This window comes from Leucopleurus acutus (genome assembly GCF_964270905.1).
Source record: "Leucopleurus acutus genome assembly, chromosome: 7".
Classification (NCBI taxonomy): Eukaryota; Metazoa; Chordata; class Mammalia; order Artiodactyla; family Delphinidae; genus Leucopleurus; species Leucopleurus acutus.
In genome coordinates, this window is record NC_139150.1 from 113,887,225 (window position 1) to 113,910,850 (window position 23,626).

General features: G+C 44.1%; 1 protein-coding gene and 1 long non-coding RNA gene across 3 annotated transcripts; both read left to right on the forward strand.

Moving 5' to 3' along the window:
• On the forward strand, nt 1–19,285 carry CBR4 (carbonyl reductase 4). Its single transcript, XM_082842791.1, has 5 exons — nt 1–430; nt 2,014–2,134; nt 2,870–3,006; nt 5,616–5,750; nt 16,846–19,285. The coding sequence occupies exons 1-5, from the start codon at nt 289–291 to the stop codon at nt 17,022–17,024; spliced, it is 714 nt and encodes a 237-aa protein (XP_082698917.1). The 5' UTR covers nt 1–288; the 3' UTR covers nt 17,025–19,285.
• A 473-nt stretch (nt 19,286–19,758) lies between these two features.
• Nucleotides 19,759–22,005, forward strand: LOC309963629. 2 transcript variants are annotated; one of them, XR_014326301.1, is made up of 4 exons: nt 19,759–19,840; nt 20,603–20,726; nt 21,300–21,345; nt 21,595–22,005. It is a non-coding gene; the product is annotated as an uncharacterized lncRNA (long non-coding RNA). The 2 variants fall into 2 exon arrangements; XR_014326302.1 differs by lacking the exon at nt 21,300–21,345.
• Nucleotides 22,006–23,626: the final 1,621 nt, after the last annotated feature.

The window sequence follows — 23,626 nt, forward strand, 5'->3', positions numbered from 1 at the left end:
CAGCTGGCTCTCGCTCCCCGTCTCTCTCGCCCCAGGTCTCCCCCGCCCACGCTCGCGTCCGCGGAGGGCGTGGCGCCCGTAGCCTCTGCACACTGCCGTCGGCGCGCCGACGTGACGTGCTGACGCGGCGCTCTGGGCGCCTCCGCCCTTCCGGGCTCCAGTCCGGCGGCGGGAGGCCTGGGGCGGCGCTTCGGTTTGTGGGAGCCGCCGTGGTGTGAAGGCGCGAGGCCGGTGGGAAGGGCCGGGCCTTGTAGTCTCCTCCTCCGGGTCTGCGGCTCCCCGTCCCAGATGGACAGGGTGTGCGCCGTGTTCGGAGGCTCCCGGGGCATCGGCAAGGCGGTGGCCCGCTTGATGGCCCAGAGAGGCTACCGACTGGCCATCGTCGCCCGGAATCTGCAGGGGGCCAGAGCCGCGGCCGGGGAGCTGGGCGGTGGGTACCGACCGGGGGCGCCCCGCCTCCGCGCGGCGAATGTGCACCGCGGCCGGTGCGGGTCCGAGAAGCCGTCGTGGGCGCCCTCCTCCCCGGGCCGGTCAGGCTCACCGTGTGGGGAGCGGGGCAGTGCGTGCCGCAGGTGCGGCGCCGTCTGGCGAGTCTTGCCGCCGCGCCTGCGTGTTCTTGCGCGTTGGTACGTGTGCGCATGCGCAGGCAGTGCCGGCCCTGGACGTTTGCGGCCCTTCCAGTCCTGGTTGTACCCGGTCTGCTTTCCTGTGCCCAAGGCACTGACGTTACTACGGTGCTTTGGTGACCATCACCAAGGAACAATGAGATTTGTTCCGCCAGATTCCTTGTCATTGCACTTAAACTCCATTTACCCCCGTTTATTAGGAATGGATTGTCAGTTTCTCTGCGAATTTCAGTTTCTGGAGGGTAGGGAGACCGGGTGCTGTGACGGTCCGAGCTGGCAGCTGTTGTTGAGGTAGTAGGCGGGCCGGGAGCAGGGGCACCGGTTTCACCGTCGGGGGCGGGGGGGGGCACCTTTACAGGAACGTCACCGACGGCTTCACCGAAGTGATTACGTGGGCCGCTGGTACGTTATGGACCAGAGAGCATCTCAGCCATGCTTCTTGCTCAGATTCAAAGGGGTGAGAACGTGGGGGTCCTTCTGGGTCACCCCACACCATCAGTGTTGGCTGGACAGGATGAAATCTGCTGGTTGGGTTTCAGGGGTTGTGGGTCCAGCCTGCTTTCAGGTAAGAGCCGAGAGAGAGGCAGATGCTCTGGGGCCTTGCATTTCCTTGAATTACGTCATCCATGAGTGACTGACTGGTTTTCACCCAGAGAGTATCACTTTCCGGATGACCTACTGTCTTCGAATGTTTAAGGAGATAATTTTAATGTTAATGTATTAGGCAGGGTTAGCCAGAAGATAAACAATTGTTTAGTTTTTTTAAAAATCTACAGTTTAGAATGTTAAAAAGGTGTATTATTAAATAAAGAATGCTTTCTTTGAAGTGTAATTTTTTTGGTATTTAAACACTTCAAAAAAAGTGGATATGTTTAACAAGCAGGCAAGAGTTGTTTTTAGTAAAAAAGTTTTAGCATTTTTTTTTTAACAGCTTCCTGCTTTGTCTTATCTCTCCTAATGGTCAGGCTTGAACAATAGTCATTATAATATATGTGACATAGTTAAACAAACAGAAAAATCCTAGAGTTTATTTCAGGGCCAGAAAACCAATTCATCAAAAACCTAACCGAATTAGACGTTAAGTTTCAAAAAAAGGAATATAAAACAGAGAAAACTGTTGAATTGCATAGCATGGGGTCAGTGTCAAAGCTATAAATATTGTTAGATGATCATACAAAGTACTTTATTTCTTGTTACCCACCTGCCCCCATCCAGTGTATTAGACTGATCTCCACAAAATCAGGAATCGGGGACATAATCATGTTTTATCTCATGTTCTGGATAGAACAGATCTAGCTCATAGTAGATGCTTGACAAATGTGTATTGAATCATTTTTAAATTCAAGTTATACTTTATTAGTAATTCTGATCTAATTTTGTTGTATAGGAGATCATTTGGCGTTGAGCTGTGATGTTGCCAAAGAACATGATGTTCAAAATACATTTGAAGAGATAGAGAAGAACTTAGGTCGAGTTAATTTCTTGGTAAACGCAGCTGGAATTAACAGGTTGGTCACAAAGTTAAGTACGTTTCTATATGTCTTTTTTTCCTTGTATGTCTTTGAATAATATGAATGAACATATTAATTAACTTGTTTTACTTCTCATTGGAAGAAAAACTATGTATTTTGAAACTTGATCTGTCAGTCCACACACTTTTCATTCTTTTATATTGAGATTATAGTAAGGGTACACTTCGGTTTTAACATTGTAATCACCACCCATATTGAGCTGCAGAACTTTTCCAGAACCCCAGCAGGCTCTCTCAGTTTCTTCCCAATTATTACTTCCTTATAGGTAACCATGGTCCTGACCTCTGCTACCATATATGTTTTCTCAGTTAATATTAATGGAATCAGAGTGGGTATTCTTTTTTTTTTTTAATGAATTTAGGACAGAATATTTAGAATAATATAAAAATTTACTTTCTAATCAAGGCATAGTGTGGCAGTTACTTCATTCAAGCTATTTTGGCCACATGGCCCTACTTTGAGCAGTTAGGGGTATGTGCCCCTCTACCTGGGTAGGGCCAGGGCCTGTCCTCCAAGGGGTCCTTTCTGGCTTATCAGTTGTTATTTTAGTGCCTCAAACCAAGTTTAAAATGTGCTCTCTAGGTGTTCTAGCTCAAATATAAAGCACTTCTTGTATTCTGCATTCAGGGAAAATGTTTCATATTTCTTGACTTTTTAATTTGTTTTGTTATATCCCAATTTTAAAGTACATAGTTTTTGTTTTTTTGATAGGGATAACCTCTTAGTAAGGACAAATGCCGAAGATATGCTATCTCAGCTTCATACTAACCTCTTGGGCTCCATGCTGACCTGTAGAGCTGCCGTGAAGACAATGATTAAACAGCAGACAGGGTCCATTGTGAATGTGGGTGAGTCTGAGCTCTGTGGATTTATTATTATCTCATGTACCATAAGAAAGTTATCAAGTAATTTGGAACATATTTACTTGTGAAACTTGGACGGAATGTATCTTTATTATCTGCAGAAAAAGGATTAGATTAACCGATTAATCGGTAAAACAGGAATCACCCATTTACATCCTTCTAGTGGTCAAGCAGGTGTTATATGAGTGACACCACCAGGTATTGGGAAAGTGACTGCACGAGCCAGGTGATACATGACAAAAGGTGCCCAGTGGGGAATGGCTCAGATCCAGCAGGTGGTTGCTGTGCACAAACATGGTGCAGTTTGGCCAGCTATTTGGATTTTTTTAAGAGAAATTGGACACCCTGTTTTTTTTTTTAATTTTTAAAAATATTTATTTATTTATTTATATTTGGCTGTGTTGGGTCTTTGTTGCTGCGCGCAGGCTTTCGTTGTGGTAAGTGGGGGCTACTCTTCGTTGTGGCACATGGGCTTCTCACTGTGGTGGCTTCTCTTGTTGTGGCTCACGGGCTCTAGGCATGCGGGCTTCAGTAGTTGTGGCGCACTGGCTTAGTTGCTCTGCGGCATGTGGGATCTTCCCGGACCAGGGCTTGAGCCCATGTCCCCTGCATTGGCAGGCGGATTCTTAACCACTGTGCCTCCAGGGAAGTCCGAACATCCTGATTTTTATGTGAAACTGAATTTTCAAACTGGGCAAGAAATTAAAAACTTTTTGATAGTGGGGGCTAAAAAGTGATTTCTACAGTGCTTGCATGGGTCACTAATAAATCTAGTTCAGAGGTCTAAGAGGAGGTTTACTTAAGAGAACAACCTTTTCAGTTTTTTAGGGTGATGTAAGTAACTCCTAGACTTCAGTTCACCTACCCACAGGGCAGACAGACTGTAGAATGTGCATATAGACCTTAAAATGCAAAGTGGCTTGAAGTTGTATTTCAGTCTGACAGTTTGAAAATAGCAGCATGCCATCTGCCTTTTAAGTGGTGATACCGTAGAAGGCCACAGAAGGGGGATGCTGCTCTGTTACAGTCAGTGACCCTGTTCTTTCTAATGCAGGAGATGTCTTTCCAAGCCAGAATATAGGGTTGATATATAGTTTAAACCAGAATATAAGGGTTTTTAAAGTCAGAATATAGGGTTTTTCTTTTTTGAAAATGAGGAAAGGAAAGAATACTGTGCTAATAAGAAGTAGAACATTTTTGACATTTGCCCTTAAAAATGTGAGAGGTCAGTTTTCTTATAAAAGCTTAGTAAATGAGTTGACCTTTGCCTTCTAACACAGCCAGATATGATTTGGGTTCTTGTAAGCTGGTACACTGGCCTGTATGTTTCACCTGATAAAGTGGGGTGTATTTGTTTAACTCTAAAATATCCCCCTTTTAGATATATATAAAAAGCCCATATCAGTCCTTTGTTTACATGCAAACTTTTAGACTCATGCTGAAAGTAAATAAAAATAGAGTATTGAAAATAAACTAGGGGACTCTTATCACAGAGGGGACTACTTTAAACTGCGAGCAAGTCCATTGTATTTCAGAAGTTATCACTCTGACAGGTGAACTGTAGCGTATGGCGTGAAATACAGCTGCCCCAGCCTCATGCTCGGCCTCTCCTCTTAAGCCTGCGTTGTTCTTTCTTTTTTGTGTCTCTCCTTGTTTTTCTTTCTCCCCAAACCCCTTTCTCTCTCCACGTGCGTTTCCTGTGTCTGATGTGTCTTTTCTCTCTTTCTGTGCTTCATATTTCTCTTCCTTTGTCATTAACTGGCATGGGACATCTGACGTGGTTAAATATTTTAATATTGGACCTGTTGATTGTAATTTGAGAAGTATTTGGAATGTTCTCTTTATCTAAAATTAAATTACTTTCTCAAAAATTTTCTGAGGCTCTTGGTTAATTTTTATATCATAAGTACAGGTCACTGGTGGAGAAGATTATTTCCCCAATTTCTCTTCTGCAAGAATTTATTTCCATACAGTTGATACTTGAATTATAAATTATTCTTTCATATTCATATAAATGAAGCCACCCAAGAATCTTTATAGTAGGCAGTACAGGTTAATACATCACTGAAGGTAACTAGATTGCAATTTTACAGATAGTGTGCAATTGAAACTTTGCTAATTTAGATTGATAGTAGTTGAAATGTAGTAAGATTTATCATCAGATGAACTGTTGTTTTTAGGTGGAAATAAATACTTATGTTTGTGGTAGAATCATAAAATCAGCTTTTATCTGACTTTTTTTTCTGCTTTTAACCTTTTCCTATTGGAAGCCTTTGTAACTACTGTAGAATTTTCATCATGTTTGTCCTCCTCAGAGATGAGAATGGGTTCCTGTCACTTAAAGGATCCGTTCTCAACCCCTGCCTGGCACTCAGGATTTCCCGTGAGCTTCTTTTGGATCCTGTTTTCTCTATGTATCTGAGCAGACTCAGACCCTAAGTCTTACTACTCAAATGACAATGGTTAGGATTCCTAATTTTAGCAAAGGACAGGGTAGAATAGTTTGTACCTTGTTTGTTTACTGTAGAGCATCTGAACATTCAGAATAGTAACCCCATTAATTGGTTTGAATTTGCTCTCATTTCTTTTTCCAGGAAGCATTGTAGGTTTAAAAGGCAGTTCTGGCCAGTCCGTGTACAGCGCCAGTAAAGGCGGGCTAGTTGCGTTCTCACGCGCTCTTGCTAAAGAAGTAGCAAGAAAGAAAATTAGAGTGAATGTAGTTGCGCCAGGTAAGTGGAAACTTCTTTTTTCTTTTAATGTATATGCATCTATGGCTTTTTACGACAACAGTAAAGACTGTTTTTGTGTCTGTAAGTACGTCATCATCATCAGGCACTTCTCAGAGGTGCTGGGACAGGAGCAGGGGACCTGCACTGTTACTCAGTCCTGGAGCAGCGCTGCCCAGGAGGGCATGACCTTGGTCTGATGGGACTCAGGGGGCCGGGATGCTGCATCTGTACTAAAACCACAAGAGAAACTTCTCATTTAAAGTCAGTTGTATTTAAGTTAAGGACTCTCAAGAGCTGAGTGTAAGAATTTCAAGTAAGCGGGCTGGGGAGTGCTGGTAGCCTACACCCTGCAGGTGAACGTGTCCAAGCTGTGTCCCTTTGGAGAATGTTTCCATTTTAATTGTCTTTCTCCTCTTCTTGGGATGTTGCATTGATTTGCTGCTCGCTGGGATACAGTATTTGTTAATTTAGACTTTGTCAGTTTGTCAAAGCAGAACTTTCCAAGTAATGCATCTATTACCTAATGTATTCCATACGTCTAGATTAAAGAAATAACACATCTTTATATCTAAAATATCTGAATAGCTCTATAATACAATGTGCTTTTAATAACAGTGTGAACCAGAGGAGATAATCCAACAAGGCTATGTAGATGATGTCATTTGCACATTTCATGCAGTAATCCCCTACAGTAACTGATGTACTGATGACCTCAGAGACACCGCTGGTTCGGTTCCAGGCACTGCAGTAGAGTGCATGTCACAATAAAGCGAGTCAACAAAGCTTTTGGTTTCCCAGTGCACATATAAGCTATGTTTACACTATGCTGTAGACTATTAAGTGTTCAGTAACACTATATCTGTAAAAACAGTGTTCATACCTTAATTGAAAAATATTGCTAAAAAATGCTAACCATCATCTGAGCCTTCAAGTCAAGTTGTAGTGCGGACATCAAAGACCACTGATTACAGATACCACAGCAAATACAGTAATAATGAAAAAGTTTGAAATATTTTGAGAATTACCAAAATGTGACACAGAGACATGAACTGAGCAAATGCTATTGGAAAAATGGCGCCAGTAGACTTGCTTGATCCAGGGTTGCCCAAAACCTTCAACTTGTAAAATACGCAGTGTCTGCAAAGCGCAATAAAACAAGGTCTGCCTGTACTGCAGAAAGCCAGTGTTTGTACAGAGAAAGAATGATCAGAGGTCACATATGTTTGTTTCCAAAATGGAGAAGACACCTTTCACTGGGTGTCACTGTGCCCCAGAGAGCTACCCCGTATTCACGTTAGAATTTCAATACAAAGAAAAATTTGAAGGAGAAAATATATTTTACGCAGACTCAGGAGGAAGAAACATCTTTTGAAAAGTCACTCTGGGAAGTAGTAGGTTGTAACAGTGATTTTAGCTGTGGTTGCCTCTTTAGTGAGCGAAGGGGGCACTCTGAGGCCTGCTGTGTGATGGTGCGGGGAGCAGTGGTGGCACGTGGTAACAGAAGTGAGGGCACGCACGCCGGCCACCGCAGGTTCTAGCCTGTGTGCGGGAGGTATTCCTCAGAGGAACTCAGGCTGCTAAAATCCGACCTGTTTGGGAGTGGCCGACAATGAACGTGGTTAGAGAGGTGGGAATTTAAGGAATCTTCAGGAGTGGAAGTCATGGGGCGGGAGGTGGGGGTGGGGGTGGGGGTGCGCGGGGGTGGGCTCGCAGTAGAGCTGGCCGCCTGTGGAGAATCCATCGGGAACACTGGTGTTCTTGTGAAGCCTGTAGGAAGACCAAGCCAGCAGGGTGCAGGTCACCTGGAAGACAAAGCAAATGTGATGTGGGCTCAGTACCGCAGCAGTCAGAGCCTCCTGAAGAAGGCGAGGGGGGCATTTTATAAAGTGCACCTGTTCCTTTCACTGTGCTGACTTGAGGCACTCCACACGAGTTGAAAATATTGATGGATTAAATAGGACGCAAAGCCAGTTTAGCTTGGTTGGTCTGTTACAGGTAATTGGAAAATATTGAAACAGAATGATGGGAATTATAGTTTAAGTTGCTAAAGGCTAAAGAAATTCTCCAACTTGTGCTAAGACTTTTTAAATAAATTCGAATGTACAACGTAGAGCTGGTTTGTTGCTTTTCAAATTAGTTGCCCCAGTTTGTAACCAAGTTTATTCCATTTGGTAGCCATCTGCACCCATGAACACAACGCATTCTACAAATGACTGAAGTCCCATTTTAAACTTGGATTTCCACTGTGTGCTGAGTGACCTTCAGGGCAGAAGGGAGAGGGGGTGGAGTGACTGTGGACGCACTCCTTCAAGGCAGAGCTGCAGAACCAGCCTCTGCCTGGACCAGAACAGGCACAGGATTAGGAGGAAAAACTTCTGCTGAAGCGCAATTCAAAAAGGTTTAAATGCCCCAAAGCTCCAGTTTTAAACACACGTCTCCCTTTCTGATGTTCACACGTTTTGAGGCTCCCGGGAGTAACTGAAACAGCCAGCGAGCACGCAGGCGCCAGAAGACAGCACTGTGGGTGCGCGGAGTCCACAGGATGGTGGGGGCAGGTGCGAGCGCTTCAGAGTACGTACGTGAAAACGTATCAGGTGCTCCCAAACCTGAAAGGCAGAGTCTCCGGGACTGTCCTGTCACTCCTGTCAGAATAGGCCAGAACCACTGAGAGTGTGAGTACTAAGTACGGTGCTTCTAGGATGAGTCAGAAACGTACCAGGTAGCGTCCCAAGGTGTATAAACCAGTTAAGCACATATAAAGTTAGTACTGGTCCAGTTAGAAATACAAAATGAAAATTATGGAAGCTGCCTCAAATATCTGGGGTTCCACAAATTTACAAGCAGACCTGTGTAACAAAGTAGACTCTGGTTTTAAGAAAACATTGCAGTTCAGTATTCCAAACACAGTCTCCGGTCCCAGCGGTAACCTCAGAAATCACGTCTCTGGAGAGTAGAACCATTTATATGTTTGTACAAATTTGCAGATAACAAAATAAACAAAAAAGTAGAGAAGACCTGTCCAAGGCTGACGTTTAGTCTGTTTTTTTTTTCCAAAAGAGTTGACAAGTCCACGAATTGCGCAGGTTGATATTGGGCTGTTGGTTCTCCTGTGAGTGTGTGGCAGTGGAGCCGGTCCCAAGCTGCTTCCTGGAGGTGTAGGCAGAGCTGGGGTGGCTCACAGAGCACGGGGGAGACGAGAGCGTGGCAGCGTGAGAAAGTGTGCACTTCGCCCAGCCCAGATGCATGCCAGAGCGCGTGTGCGTGCGCAGGTGCGCATACACGATTACATATTTGTCAGACAGACACACGTTTGTGTGTTTATCTAAAACTTATTAAAATAACTATTGATTATGGCTTTTGCTTTATGGAGAAGGAAGCCGTTAATTAGCCTGTGAGTTGATACTCATAGATAAGAGTAGTTTAGAACCTGAATACTTCTAAAACGATTAGAAATAGTTCTAAAATGATTAGAAAAAGTTCTAAAATGAGTAGTTCTAAAATGATTGCGAAAAAATCAAGTAATGGACTGGTGCCTAGAAAAAAATTTCTTGTACCTTATATTTTATATAAGATCTTTATTTTAAAATTTTGCACTGATTATGGGATAATGTTAGATGGACAGGATCTTAGTGATGATTTATTCTAGTCATCTCAACTGTTTAGAAGACTGGGCCCCAAGAGACAGAGTGAGTTGCCCAAGGTTCCACAGCTAGTTTTTGGTGGAACTGTTACAAAAGCTTTATCTTTTGATTGTCAGCTAATAAGGCTTGAAAATTATGGCCCCTTAAATTTGTTTTATATCATTACAAGATTTAGGTCTTTTTGTTCTTTTGCTATTATGTTCTGTCTAAAATATCTGGAATCTTCCAATTTTATAACTTTTACCTTTACATTATTTGCCTTTTGACAAATTACTAGTTGATAAAAATCGCCTGGATTAGTTAAGAGACTAATAAAAAGGTGCTAAAACCCAAATCTGCATCATCATTCATTAGCTGGTGTGATGGAAGGTTTGGTTAGTGGATTGTTGAGGACAGTGAGTGTTCTCCTGTGTCTCTGCCAGTCGCCGTGGGACCTTTGACCCAGCTTGCTGTGGGCACTGGGGCTGGCCCGCTGGGGGCTCGTAAGGCCACCCTGGCCGCTCTGCTCCGTGGGCCCTAGAGCTGGTGTTGCGTTTGGCACCGGTGCTGAACCAGCAGGGACCAGGGAATTGTTGGAATGTCCTGGCAGGCCTCTTGGTCTACAGCCTTCCATCGTCCCAATTCATTGTTTAGTCAGAGACCAGCTGAGTTCAAGCATTCCAAATCCATGAACATTTGATAAATGACTTGATTTAGATACATTCAGTTTTGCGGGGAAAAAAAGGAAAAAAAAGAAAATCTCAAAGCTGCATTGTGGTCTTGGCACTGCTTTCTGTGTGTGTGTGCTTTGTGCAGCCCGATTGATTTTCGTGTTAGCTGAGTTTAACCATGTGTAGAGTAGATGGTTTGGGGCAGCATGTGTGTGCTTCTCTCTTTTTTAGGGATTGCAGTAGTGTGGGTGATGAAGAGTTAACTCTAGGTCACAATGATCTCGAAGCTGGATGGTTTCAGGGTAGTGCAAGTGTTCCTAATCCTGATTCTAATCATTCATTCAGCAGATTTCCTGAGTGTCTCCTGTATGTGAGCGCTGGCGACGCTCCAAAATTACAGACACGAAAGCTATTTCTGCCACAAGGAAAGAAGTACAGTGGGAAAGACAGGTGTATAGACAAATAATTACAGTGCCATGTGATGAATGCCAAGCAGGTACCCCTGTGATGCTATGGAAACGCTGGAGAAGGAATGCTTAATTTTGTCAGGGTTAATTAGTTGTCAAGGCAACAGGCTAAATAGTTCAAATCCAGTTTGTATATAAAGGGAAGTTTTATGAGTGTTAGGGATGTGTGCTTGTATAGCCTTTCCTAAAGATCTTACTTTCTAGTGCAGTTTACACTGAAGGAAAGAAAAATCCTGTTGCTAAAAAATGTGGACACTGAGTAGGGTGACCTTTATTATCTTGGCTGTAGTGTAATATATTGGCTGTGCTATAAGCATGGTATGAACATGCTTCACTAATTAGAAGCAAAGTACAAGTTGAAATGGTAGCATTAAATTGAGTCTATGGATTATTAACTTTATTTTAGATAGTAATTTCTACTAGATTCTTCAGATCCTTTAACGGAGTTGATAAACATCAGAATTGATATGTTTATTTTTAATGTTAGTTTTCCTCGTCACCTGCAAATGGAGTTTCCAATTAAGTTAAAAACAGTTAAAAAGCAAATCATAATAGGAAAAACAAGGGACAAGCACAGTAATAAATTAGGCTATCATTTGCTGCCTAATATTTTTAAAGATGAATTAGTTGCTAAGTTTTGGTATTACATTAACTATAAATTTCTCATCATGGATAAATGTTACTGATTGGAAAATACTGAATATGAGAAACAGAATATTTGATAAATTGAAACTATATTGGATACAGTGCTTTTTTTTTTTTTTTTTTGCGGTACGCGGGCCTCTCACTGTTGTGGCCTCTCCCGTTGCGGAGCACAGGCTCTGGACGCGCAGGCTCAGTGGCCATGGCTCACGGGCCCAGCCGCTCCGCGGCATGTGGGATCCTCCCGGACCGGGGCACGAACCCGTGTCCCCTGCATCGGCAGGCGGACTCTCAACCACTGCGCCACCAGGGAAGCCCAATACATTGCTTTTAAAAATGTGTTTTCAATAGATAACACAAATGTGTACAAAATTCAAAAGTAGAAAAAGGCATAGAGTGAAAAGTGAGTCTTCTCTAGCCATTCAGTTCCTTCCTCAGAGGCACCCAACCACAGTCAGCTAGTTCTCTCTGTATTTCATATATAAGTCAGTAGAGCATACATATATATATATATATATATATATATATATATATATATATACTGTCGACTGAAAAAAAAGCACAACCTAAAAATTGAGAATTAGGTTTTATTTGGCAGACTTTCTGAGGGCTTAAGCCTGGGAGGCAGCCTCTCAGACAGCTCCGAGGGGCTGCTCCCAAGAGGTAAGGGGGAGCCAGGATGTAGAGGAGTTGTTGCAACAAAGGCCAGGTAATCGGAACATCAAAAGATGACTGTTAATTAAAGAAAACCAGACATCTCAAGTTAAGGAATTTAGCGCTTTTCTATGTATGGGAAGATGCAAGAGTCTGGGCTCACTGGAATCATTCCTTTGATCTGCACCTCAGCTCTCTGGGGCCAGTGTCGTGTGCTTTCCTATCTGTCCCATCCTGAGTCCCCTCAGGGCTCACCGTTGGGGGCAGCTGTAGTGGCTTGATGGCTGCAACAGCCTTTGTTTACTTTTTTTTTGGCGCCGAGGCTTGTGGGATCTCAGTCCCCAGACCAGGGATTGAACCCATGCCCCCTGCAGTGGAAGCACAGAGTCCTAACCACTGGACCACCACTTTGTTTACTGATATGGCAGGCAGCGTTTTTCATTCACAATACATATTTTTAAGAAAACACAGATTGATCATACTATTCACAATGTTCTGTACCTTGCTTTACTCATAGAACAATCTATTCTGGAGTTGATTCCATATAGAGAACTGCTTCACTTTTTAAAATAACAGCTCTATGGAAATATAACTCACGTACCTCATAATTCACCCATGTAAAATGTCCAATTCAGTGGGTTTAGTGTAGTCACAGAATTGTTCCATCATCACCCTGATACATTTGAGAACATCGTATTTTCATCATCCCAAAAGAAACCCTGTAGCCGTGAGCATTCACTCCCCATTTCCCTCAAGTCTCCCCAGCCTTTAGCACCCACTCATCTACTTTCTGTCCCTGTCATATGGAGTGTGGTCTTTTGTGACTGCTTCGCTATTTTTAATAGCTGAGTTAAAAGACAATAGTGTCTGTTTTATGGGTGCACTGTAATTCATTTAACCTGTGCCTCTCATTGGGCACTTCGGTTTTTTCTGATCTTTTGCTGGTCCGACTAGTAATGCAGTGACAGTACTTGTAAGTGATTTATTTTGCACATGTGTGAGTATATATATGAGTGTCGTCTTGGGACTGAACCTGCCAGGGCTCAAAGGGTACGTGCCCTTAACGTCTGGACAGATGGTAGAGCAGTCATGTGTTTCTACAGGGCACCCTGAGTGTTTTGCGCCCTCTCCTCCCTTCTTTTAGTTGCAGAGCTTTTATGTTTACTCCTGGGACAAAGTCTTGCTGGCAGATGCTGGCAGAGGCTTGCAGGTGCTGTTGTGTGCTGTTCAGTGTGGTGTTGATTTTTTACACAGCTTCCCTGTACACTTTTACAAGCGTAATATTAGAACATACACATTTGTTCTGGTTAAAATCTCGGTCTGGATTTTGGCAACAGCCTTGTTTTATCTCCCTAAAAAAGGGTCTTGGATTATTTTAATTCCTTCTAGGTCCTAGGAACTTATATCAGAGAATGGACATCTAAGCAGAGAGCCATATTAGACAGTGCACATCCCACAATGGGTAGTACTGGTGTCTAAAACTGGCTAAAGTCCTGGCATCTTATTTAAATATGAGCTCTCTACTGTATATCAAAATATTCAAAACTAAAATAGTGACCAAGTCATATGGAAGTGAGATGCTGTTTATTTATACTCTATAGGTAGCCAAAAATGGGTCAAGGAAGTACATTTCCTTGGGAGCTGACCAAATATAAGCTCTCACTGGACGAGAACCACACACTTGCTTTTCTGAGAAAGGGTATCCTGTTCCTAAAGAGCTCCTACCTCTCGGAAGTGTACTGAGCGTGCCATCACCGATGTGGGACTGCAGCAGCCGTGTCCTGTTCTGTTGGCCGAGCGCCTGGTGCTCAGTTATCTCTCTGGCTTAAGGAGTGACAGCTTTGCAGCCCGCCGAAGCCTCTGACTCCCATAGGTGATCCACAGTGACGCCATCTGTGGGCAGTGGCACCAACTGGGAGTTTGTAATTTTTATAACCCAGCTTGAAAGGTGTTGTAAATATATATGTAGTAAAGTGAGTAGTAAAGTGAAATTTCCAGAGCTTTATAAATAAAGTGGGAGAATGCTATGGGAGAGCATCCTCTGGGGCCGAGGGGAGATCATAAATTGGGAAACAACACAAGCACAGAAACGGGTGTGTGCAGTGTTTACAAACGACTAATATCTCTGCTCAGGTCCCACGAGATTTGGTAGAGAGTCTAGGAGACTTTATATGCAGTGCCCTGGCTGTGGATGTGTTTATAATTCAGGATCATGTAATTCATGAGCTGTAGCATAAAATGAGAGTGAAATTTGGTAGAGCCTGGACTACTTTATCACTAGAGACGAGCTTCATGTTTTTCTTGGATTTCTGATAAATTAGGGGACGATGTATATGAATTTGAAGAAGCTGCAGATAGAGTTTTAGTTTTAGTAAAACCGCTCTGCGTGAGACTAGTGGTGGATACATGATGAGATGCATTCGTCGGAACATAGACCTGTCCAACCCAAAGGGCTTCCCCTGGGGTAAACCATGACTTCACTTAATAGCGTATGAGTGTTGGTTCACCAGATGCAGTGTGCTAAGGCAGGGAGTTAATAATTGGGGGGTGCAGGGGGAAGGCAGTGTTTTATGAGGTATGTGGGGACTCCCTCCACTTTCTGATCAGTTTTTTTGTAAACCTAAGGCTGCTCTAAAAAATAAAGTCTATTAATTTAAGAAGAAAAAAAAAAAGCTGCTGACAGTGAGAGGACGGTGCTTGCGTTTGGGACAGGTTCCTGCTCTCTGTATCCGACATCATGGTCCGGGAGGAGAAGCCAGCGTTGGGGACGGCTTCTCTCCCTCTCAGCCTGACCTCCGCCCGCCACTGCACTTTTAGGCTTTCAGCTCAGAGTCCAGCGCTGGCCGGCAGCTGTGCTGTGAGGCCTGTCCGTCCAGCTGTCCGTTCCCAGTGGGAGAGGCCCTGGAACTCCCCCTGTGAAATGACGCCCTGATCCTCCACTTGGTGGGAGCAGTCGAGGGAGAGCCGGCCCGCGGGGTGGGGGCCCGAGCAGCCTGACGCTGTGCTGGACCCGCGGGCTCCGCTCTCTTCTCGACAGATCTGAGCCCTCACGGATATGAGTCCAGGCCGTGGTGTCGGACGAGGCCTGTCTCCTGTCAGAAGCACGCGTGTCAGTCTGTCTGCCGCGGTGGCTGGCTCCCGTGGCTGGCTCTGGAGGACCGGGTCTGTCCCACGGCCGCATCTCTGTGGCAAAGGCCTGCCTTCTCGCCGTTTCACTGCCTGAATCTCCCTTCCTGTCTGCAGTCTGCCTTCCCGCACCTCGCGCCCTGTTCCAGATCTGCCTTTTTCCCAGGGTGAAAACACTTCTTGGTGGCCTCTCACAGACCGTGTGGCCTTACATTCCCCCAGAAGCTGGGCACCTCAGTTCCCTTCAGCACAGCCTGAGTAACGACCCGGATGAGCATCCACCGGTGCTTGCTGAACAGGAGCTCTTTCAGCCACGCGGCTGCAGTGTAAGAACTGGGGGCCTTTGAGGGGAAATACGACGACCCGTGACGAGGCATACCTTCATCCTGGAGTCGTAGCTATGTAGAGCTGAAGTCTGCCATTCTCAGTCTACTGCCCCTGTTTTACGAGACAGGAGCAGCCTGCAGTTTAGATGGTGCGTGCTGCCCAGCTGTTAGCTTGCAGAGTACAGCAGAGCGGGGGACGGAAGCTAGTGGGGGGTGTCCTCACCCAGTGCCCTGCTTGCCACGAAATGCCACCTCTGAGAAGACGTCAGCAGAGCCACTTAGAAGTTGAGCTAACCAGTAGTCACGAGGTCTTTCTTGCAGCGCGTTTTTACTGTAGTTTATTAAGGTCTGTTTTGTTTTTTAAGATTAAAATGCATCATTGATTTTCTGCCGAGGGTTGAGAGTTAGTGGGAAAATATTTTATGCCAATTTTGCTAGAATTCAAAATAACCTTAGAGTAAATAATTGTATCATGAACTCTTTGAGAAGATGACCTGGATATTTAAATGTTAGATTCGTGATTTATTCAGTCGACGTTGTAGGCATGTGGAGTGCGTTCTCTTCCTGATTCACTTTCTGAGGCACCTTTGACCCTGAAGTGTGTCCAGAGACTTCGGATCCGGGAGCCCTGCGACCCTGCTTGTTGGGTAGCCGCAGCCCGTGCAGTACTTGGGTCTTCCTGTAGGTGGAGCTCCGCTCACAGCGCACCCATGACGCGGTTTCATCACAGCTGTACTTTGCCTTCTTTTTTTAAGTCTAAATGATGAGTAGCGTACAGAATACTGATTATAGAAGTTATTGGTAATATGTATTCATATGTATCAGACTAATCTCACAAGATTTCCTTAATAGATATGCAGTTCTTCTGTTCTGTGAACCATTTAGAACTGGAACTCCATATATTATGTCACTTTAACTACAGCTCTTGCTACTTGAGAACATGTTCTCTGCAAACCTTATTGCACACAGCACTGCCGTGTTAACTTTAAAAATTATCTGTGTATACTTGCATCAGGATTGGATAATTCCATTAGGTTTTTTTTCTTATAGGAACATTGGAAATACTGGTCTTTCTAATCATCAGCTATCTTAGATATAGCACATGAAACTAATTTTTGTCAGAACTGCCGAATCAGGTCATGTGACCATGTTTGTGATGCTTTCCTTCCCTCTACTCCCCCACTCCACCCCTAATCAAGTGAAAATTAATCACTTGTGTGGTTCTTTGTGTTCACCTCTATGAGGATATTCACCCAAGTTCCTTTTGTTATAATTAGGGGTGCAAGTGAGTGTTTCCTCCCTAGGTTACAGGTTCGTTAAGGAATGGAATTTTTATTCATGTTTATATCTATCCAATCATATTGTGCTACGAGTTGGGTCAAATATTTTAGTGTTCAGTAAATGTTCATTGGGTTAAATTGAATAAAAATTGAGTACTTGGGTACTGATTGCTAGCAAAACTCTGTATTTCCTAAACAAGGTTTATTAATCATCTCAAATTTTCAGCAGCGAATTTATTTTTTTTGAAATTGAGCAAGTGTCTTAGCGTCTGCCCTTTTCAACCAAATGAGCAAACATTTCTCTTTCAGGATTTGTTCATACAGATATGACGAAAGACTTGAAAGAAGAACATTTAAAGAAAAACATCCCTCTTGGGAGGTTTGGAGACCCCATTGATGTGGCCCATGCAGTCGTGTTTCTTTTAGAGTCTCCGTACATTACAGGGCACGTCCTGGTGGTGGACGGAGGCTTGCAGCTCACCATGTAGCCGACTGATACAGCTATTATTAGAGTCAAGGGTACACACTGTTATACCTGCATTTGCTAATCAAACCTACTGATGCTACAAATGTTGATTTCCATCTTTATGTGAATATGTCTGTAGAGGACAGTATGTGACCAGCCGTGCTTTCTAAATGACACGTACCTTCCAGGCTGCAGCAGTGTTACTGTGTAGTCGCCCCTCGGTACCCACAGGGATCTGCCCTAGGAGCCCCAGAGTCTTCAGATGCTCCGGTCCCTTACATACCGCAGCCTGCATAGTATTTGCATATAACCTACGTATACTTTAAATTATCTTTAGATTATGCATAATACCTAACACAGTGTCAATGCTGTGTAAATAATTGAAGTACAGTGGAAATGCAGTGTATTTTTGGAATTTGTGGAATTTTTTTTTAATATTTTCTATCCGTGATTGGTTGAATATGGATGTGGAAGTCATGGATGCAGAGGGCTGACTGTATAGGCATTTTGCAAGTGATATAAACAGATGTTATCTTAATTTATACATTTTGTGGCAAAAGTGGGAAAAATTATGTGGTCTAATTGTCATTAGTTGTTTCGTTGTATCAGGCTGAATACTCCAGAAGTTAACCCTGGAGGCCATTGCCAAAGTAAGAGTATTTACAGGGCATGGGTAGCTGTCAATACCTTAGCAGCCCTGCTGGAGTTAAACATTGTATCCCTTTTTCCCCTCGGACAGTCATTTGATTTACAGGTTGAAAATGAATGTGGAGTTTGGTTTCTTTGAGCTCCTCCTTGAGCCACTGGGCACAATAAACTGCAAGTGCAGGTGTGGACGGTTGACCCATCCTGTGGAAATTCTCAAAGATAGTGAGAGTTAACCCTTACTGTTTTAATACCTGGTACAGTTGTGAGCTGCATAGATCTCATCAACTTAGGAAGTGGAAGTGTTTTGTTTTGTTTTTTTAAATGCACAAAAATAGTTTAGCAGGCTACTTAAAAACAGCAATAATAATATTCTTGCCTGACATTTTAGAAAACTAATAATTATGAACAACCATAAATAAGTAAATGTGCAGTAACAGTGAGTTAAATGTCTTTACAAGGAACAGGTTAAGCATTAGTCTTAAAAGAAGATGTTTGCCTGAGATTAGAGATGAAGACACAAACTGAGTGAAAACATCAGATGACGTCTACTTTGCGTTGAACTGTTTTGTGGGGAATACTGTGATCATTTTAAATGTCACTGGATTCATGTTGATTTTTATAATTTGTCATTTTAAAATATTTTAAATATTTATTGCACCTTAAACAGCAATCTTTTTACAGTTTTATTGGAGCCGAAATGATTTTATGTAAAGATTTAATTTTGTATTGAAAGTCAGTGCAAACGTATTAATAGGATATATTAAATAAATGCAGAGTAATAAAAGTAAAATAACAAAGTCAAATCTGTGTTCCAAATCAAGATTCCTGATTCCTTAAAATTCTTTTGCACTGATCTGCAAAATAGCCTTCTTTACTTCGAGAAGTCTGTTTAGGACGTGAGCAAGCCGGTTAAGTGTAAGTTACTATTGTAACCGGACGGTCTGCTCACCGCAGACACGGCGGTGCACAGACCGCGCTCAGGCGTGCACAGTGCCCGGCACTCGCAGGGAAGCAGCGGTCGGGGCGGTGTCCGGCGTCCTGCGCACGGAGCACGCGCTTCTCCAGCGCCGCCTGCCCGCAGGCCTTGCTGGGCGGCCACGGGCCAGCGCCCTTCTCAGACTCCCGTGTTCCAGACCCCGTGGGGCCTCCTCGGCTGGTGGTCGGCAAGGAAGCAGGTGTCACTGGAACGAATGGCGCTGAGGTGTGGCTTACGGATGGATTTAACCTTCAATTGTGTATATTCACACGTCAAGACATGACCCCTTTTGAAGCGTCCACCCGCTCCCGCCCACATGGAACTTCTGTAAGGTGGAGCGAGGCCTTAAACAGGTGCAGCCAGCCGCCCCCGCCCCGCAGGTGACGTCTCCATCAGCTCTCACCGCCTGGGTGGGACGTGTTTCGTGCTCTCATCCTGGCGCTGAAATGGGTTGCCAGCTGTTGCTCATATTCAGAGATTCAAGAACTTCAGCGAATTCTTAACAAGATAACTCAGCTGCAGCTCTTATATGGCTCTTAGGAGCCTGCAATCCAGTCTGTGTTGAGTACTTGTTAGGAAGTGGTTTATGGTTAAAGCCAGTGTTAACATGTTTGCATGGGACGTTTTTAAATTTGTGCTTTTCATATTTTTTTCATATTCAGTTTTTTAAAAAATAAATTTATTTTTGGTTGCATTGGGTCTTTGTTGTTATTCGCGGGCTTTCTCTAGTTGCAGCAAGCGGGGGCTACTCTTCGTTGTGGTGCGCGGGCTTCTCATTGCAGTGGCTTCTCGTTGCAGAGCACGGGCTCTAGGCGCCTGGGCTTCAGTAGTTGTGGCACGAGGGCTCAGTAGTTGTGGCTCGCGGGCTCTAGAGCACAGGCTCAGTAGTTGTGGTGCACGGGCTTAGTTCCTCCGTGGCATGTGGGATCTTCCTGGACCAGGGCTCGAACCCGTGTCCCCTGCATTGACAGGCGGATTCCCAACCACTGTGCCACCAGGGAAGCCCCCATGTTCAGTTTATAAGAGGGTTTTAAACTGCTTTCTAAGAGAGAATTATATGTTGTAAATTTCGGGGCAATAATTTATGTGAAGAAGATGATTTAATGTGTATGTTTCTGTTATCTGGAATAAAGGGAGAAGATTACTCTGGACATTCAAGAGTTATGCCTTATATTGCTGAAACATTTTTCCAAGCTTTTTAGATGGAAGTATGTGTAAGTTGAAAGTCCTACCACTGCCCTAACTTGACAAACATACTACAAAGTATTTAATAATTTTTAAGTTTCTTTTATATTAATTTTATCTTTCAATTACATTGCAAGCTCCTGAGGGTAGAAACCATACGGTGTTTTCATTCTTTTCATTTTAGTTAAATAACTCCGTAAATGTTGGTTGAATACCTACTAAGTGTCTTGTACATCTTTTGATCCCTCCACCTTACCCACTCAGCTCTGAGAACATCTGGTACATTCCAGAACTACACTGATAAATCCTTTTATATGTTTTGATTCAAGGTCAACAGTCATTAATTACATTGTGCTATAGTGGAGGGAGGGGTGGGTCATTGAAATATTAATACATCTGTTCCCTCAGTACACATCCTGGAATATTCTGTGACTCCTTTTTTTGGCCATTTATCTCTGATGCTTACTTTCAATTTATAACTGAATTTGAAATGCTAAGCCAATCAACTATTTTCTCTTAGGCAACATGACTGACTTGGAGGAATTACCACCAGTTTAATTTGGAACCCTTGGACTAATAATCCAAATGGGGGTGCTATTGGTATCACCTGGAGAATATTTTTTCCCCCCAAATTTAAACACAAGTCAGGAGCCCTGTCCCTGGGAGTTTTGCTATGGGTAGGGCGGGGTGAGGAAAATGTGGAGGTGCCTTTTAGGAAAAGTTTTCAGTGATGCACAATGTTAATTACTTCATTAAATAAGTATTATTCATTCATTCCTACTGCACACCAGACACTGCTAGTCATGGGAGGTATAGTGGAAACGAACCCTGGTTCCCTGGAGCCCACAGGCTAATTGGTTTGCGCCGTGGGCAAGCGGACCTTAAACCATCACCAAACGTCGGATTACAGCTGAGGTGAGCACGGGAAGCGCGGGGAGCTCTTGTTGCCACTGAACCCTCTTGCTCTTGCTGGGGGTTTGAGCTGCCCTGGAAGGTCAGGAGGGGCTTCTCTGGGGCAGGATAGTTGAATTAAAAGTGAAGCCTTCGTTCAGAGGGAGCAGCGCGTAGTGCTACTACGGGGAGAGGGAAGATGCCGAGTTCGATTTTAACCAGGCTGAGTTGAGGTGTCTTGCCGATACCTAAGAGGAGACCTCAAATACGCATGCGTGAGGACCTCCTGGGGTTGGGGGCCGTGGGGGCAAAGGGCGCACGGTGACTCGCCTCCGCGTGAACGGTAATTAAGGAGTGAAGAGCGTGCCCAGGTGAGATCGCGGAGTGAGGAGCTGACGCTGGCAATTGTAGATCCGTGTAGCACCTGACAGGTGCCGCGTACAGTCCTCAGGGAGGGAGGGAGGGAGGGAGGGAGAGAGGGAGGGGCCGGGGGAGAGCCTGAGACGCGCTGGTCGGCGGTGGGTGGGAAGAAGGAGACGCCGGTCCTCATGCCGCCGCCGCCGCCGCCGCCGCCGCCGCCGCCGCCGCCGCCGCCAGGTTTTCTGGAAGGAAGGCGTCCTGAGTGTCGGCTCTGCTGGACTCGGTGAGTCGCGAGTAAAAAGGGTCTCTAGTGACGCGGGGATCTTTGGTTACGTGAACAAGAATGAATTTGCGGATTGGTGGGGACAGAAGGCAGAAGCTTGTGGGGGAAGAAATTAATTTGGGGCTTTACTTCACATTACAAAGATCAGTTCGGCAAGGAAAAAAGCTTTAAGTGTCAAAATGCTTAGCAGAAAATACAGCTGACCCCTGAACAACGCGGGTGTTAATCTGCGTATAACTGTATCCCCAGCTCCTCCGACCACGGGCCGTGTGGTAACTTTAGCATTTACTACTGACAAGCATCTGCGTGCAAGTGGAGCCGCGAAGCTCAAACCTTTGCTGTTCAAGGGTCAAGTGTATACAAGTGGATATTTTTCAGACCCCGGTATGTGGCAAGCGTTCTTAAACATGGAAAGAAAAGATTGGTTAAACAGATTACGTTAAAAGTAAGACCTTGTGTTCATCAGAAAACACCTTAAAATTATCAAAAAGGCTGATTACAAACTGATGGAAGGTTTTATGCAACATAGATAAGTAATAAACAGTTGAGTATCAAAAATATGTACTGAGGGGCTTCCCTGGTGGCGCAGTGGTTAAGAATCCGCCTGCCAATGCAGGGGACACGGGTTCTGAGCCCTGGTCTGGGAAGATCCCACATGCCCCAGAGCAACTAAGCTCATGAGCCACAGCTGCTGAGCCTGCACGCCTAGAGCCCGTGCTCCGCAACAAGAGAAGCCACCACAATAAGCCCGCGCACCACAACAAAGGGTAGCCCCCGCTAGCTGAAACTAGGGAGAAGCCCGCGCATGGCAACAAAGACCCAGTGAAGCCAAAAATAAAATAAATTTAAAAAATATGTAATGAACAAATCAATAATAACCCAATGGGAAAATGGGCAAACGATACAAAACAGGAATGTTACAGAAAAGGAAACATAGCCAACAGGTGTTGAACATATGTTGAAACTAATTAGGGGAATGCAAATCAAGACCATAGTGAGATTTCATTTGACCTTCAAGTGGCGAAAATGAACAAGTTTGGTAATTCCAAGTGATACAGAGCAGGGCTTCTCAAACTTTAACATGAATGCCTTAAAGATCTTTTAAAACTGCAACTTCTGATTTAGCAGATTTGGAGTGGGCCCTGAGATGCTGCTTTTCTAACAAATTTCTGAGTTGATGCTGATGGTCTCTGGACCACAATTTCGGTTGCAATGTTGTGAAGGGTGCAGACCAACAGGGTCTGTTAAATGTGACATTGCCGTTGGGAGTATAAATTGGTAGACAGTTTGGAAAATGGGTAGGTAACTTGTAAAGTTGAGCACACACGTCTAATCCTACTATTAACCCAAGTCATTTCTTGCACCCGTGTACCCGGAAACATAGCAGAAACTGTCAGGTCTCTAACCAGATCTCCTCGGAACCCTTGCCATTTTTTTGCTTATTGGTCTTGGTGTTGCTGTGCTTTCACTCCCAGTAGCCAATCACCTTTGTCTCTTTGTTGACCGGCTGCCCTAGGGCTGTGCCTGCCTGCACAGAAAACTAGATGTGCCTGGGAATTCTTGTCCCCCGGCAGGTGGGGAGGAAGTCAGTGACTGACTGGTGTTGGGGGGGCATTAATACACCAGAACCCTTGTCCCCTGGTGGGGCAGCTCTGAGGTATGACTCTGTCTCCAAGGTTCCCACATCGGATTCAACCACAGTTACCTTCTGTAGGATTTTGCTTCATATCACAGCCTTACTTGGGCTTCCTTGTTCCCTGGTTCTACTTCCCCACTCTGTTACTGGTGTTCCCTGGATATACTTTTTCTTTTCTTTTCTTTCTTTTTTTAACATGGTATACCTCTCTACTGAGGGGTTTTTTTAAGCAAGTTTTTGTAGTTTCAGCATACACATCTTTCACGTATTTGTTAATTCTATCCTAAGTATATTGTGGGTTTTTTGAGACAAAATTGATACGTAACATTATATTAGTTTCAGGTGTACAGCATAGTGATTTGTTATTTGTATATATTGCAAAGATCACTACAATGAGTCTAGTTAACATTCTTCACCACAGTTAAAAAAATTTTTTTTTTCTTGTGATCATTGCCAAGACGAATATCAAGGAGTTTACCGCCTATATTTTCTTTTAGGAGTTTTATGATTTCAGTTCTTATTTTCAAGTCTTTAAAATCCATTTGGGATTAGTTGTTGTTAGTGGTATAAGATAATAGTCCAGTTTCTTTTTTTTTCCATGTGGCTGTCCAGTTTTCCCAGCACCATTTGTTGAAGAGACTGTCC

Coding starts and splice junctions, on each gene's coding strand:
- CBR4 (XM_082842791.1), top strand. CDS start 289: ATGGACAGGGTGTGCGCCGTGTTCGGAGGCTCCCGGGGCATCGGCAAG. Junction 431..2,013: donor CGCGGCCGGGGAGCTGGGCG/GTGGGTACCGAC, acceptor TTTGTTGTATAG/GAGATCATTTGGCGTTGAGC. Junction 2,135..2,869: donor AACGCAGCTGGAATTAACAG/GTTGGTCACAAA, acceptor TTTTTTTGATAG/GGATAACCTCTTAGTAAGGA.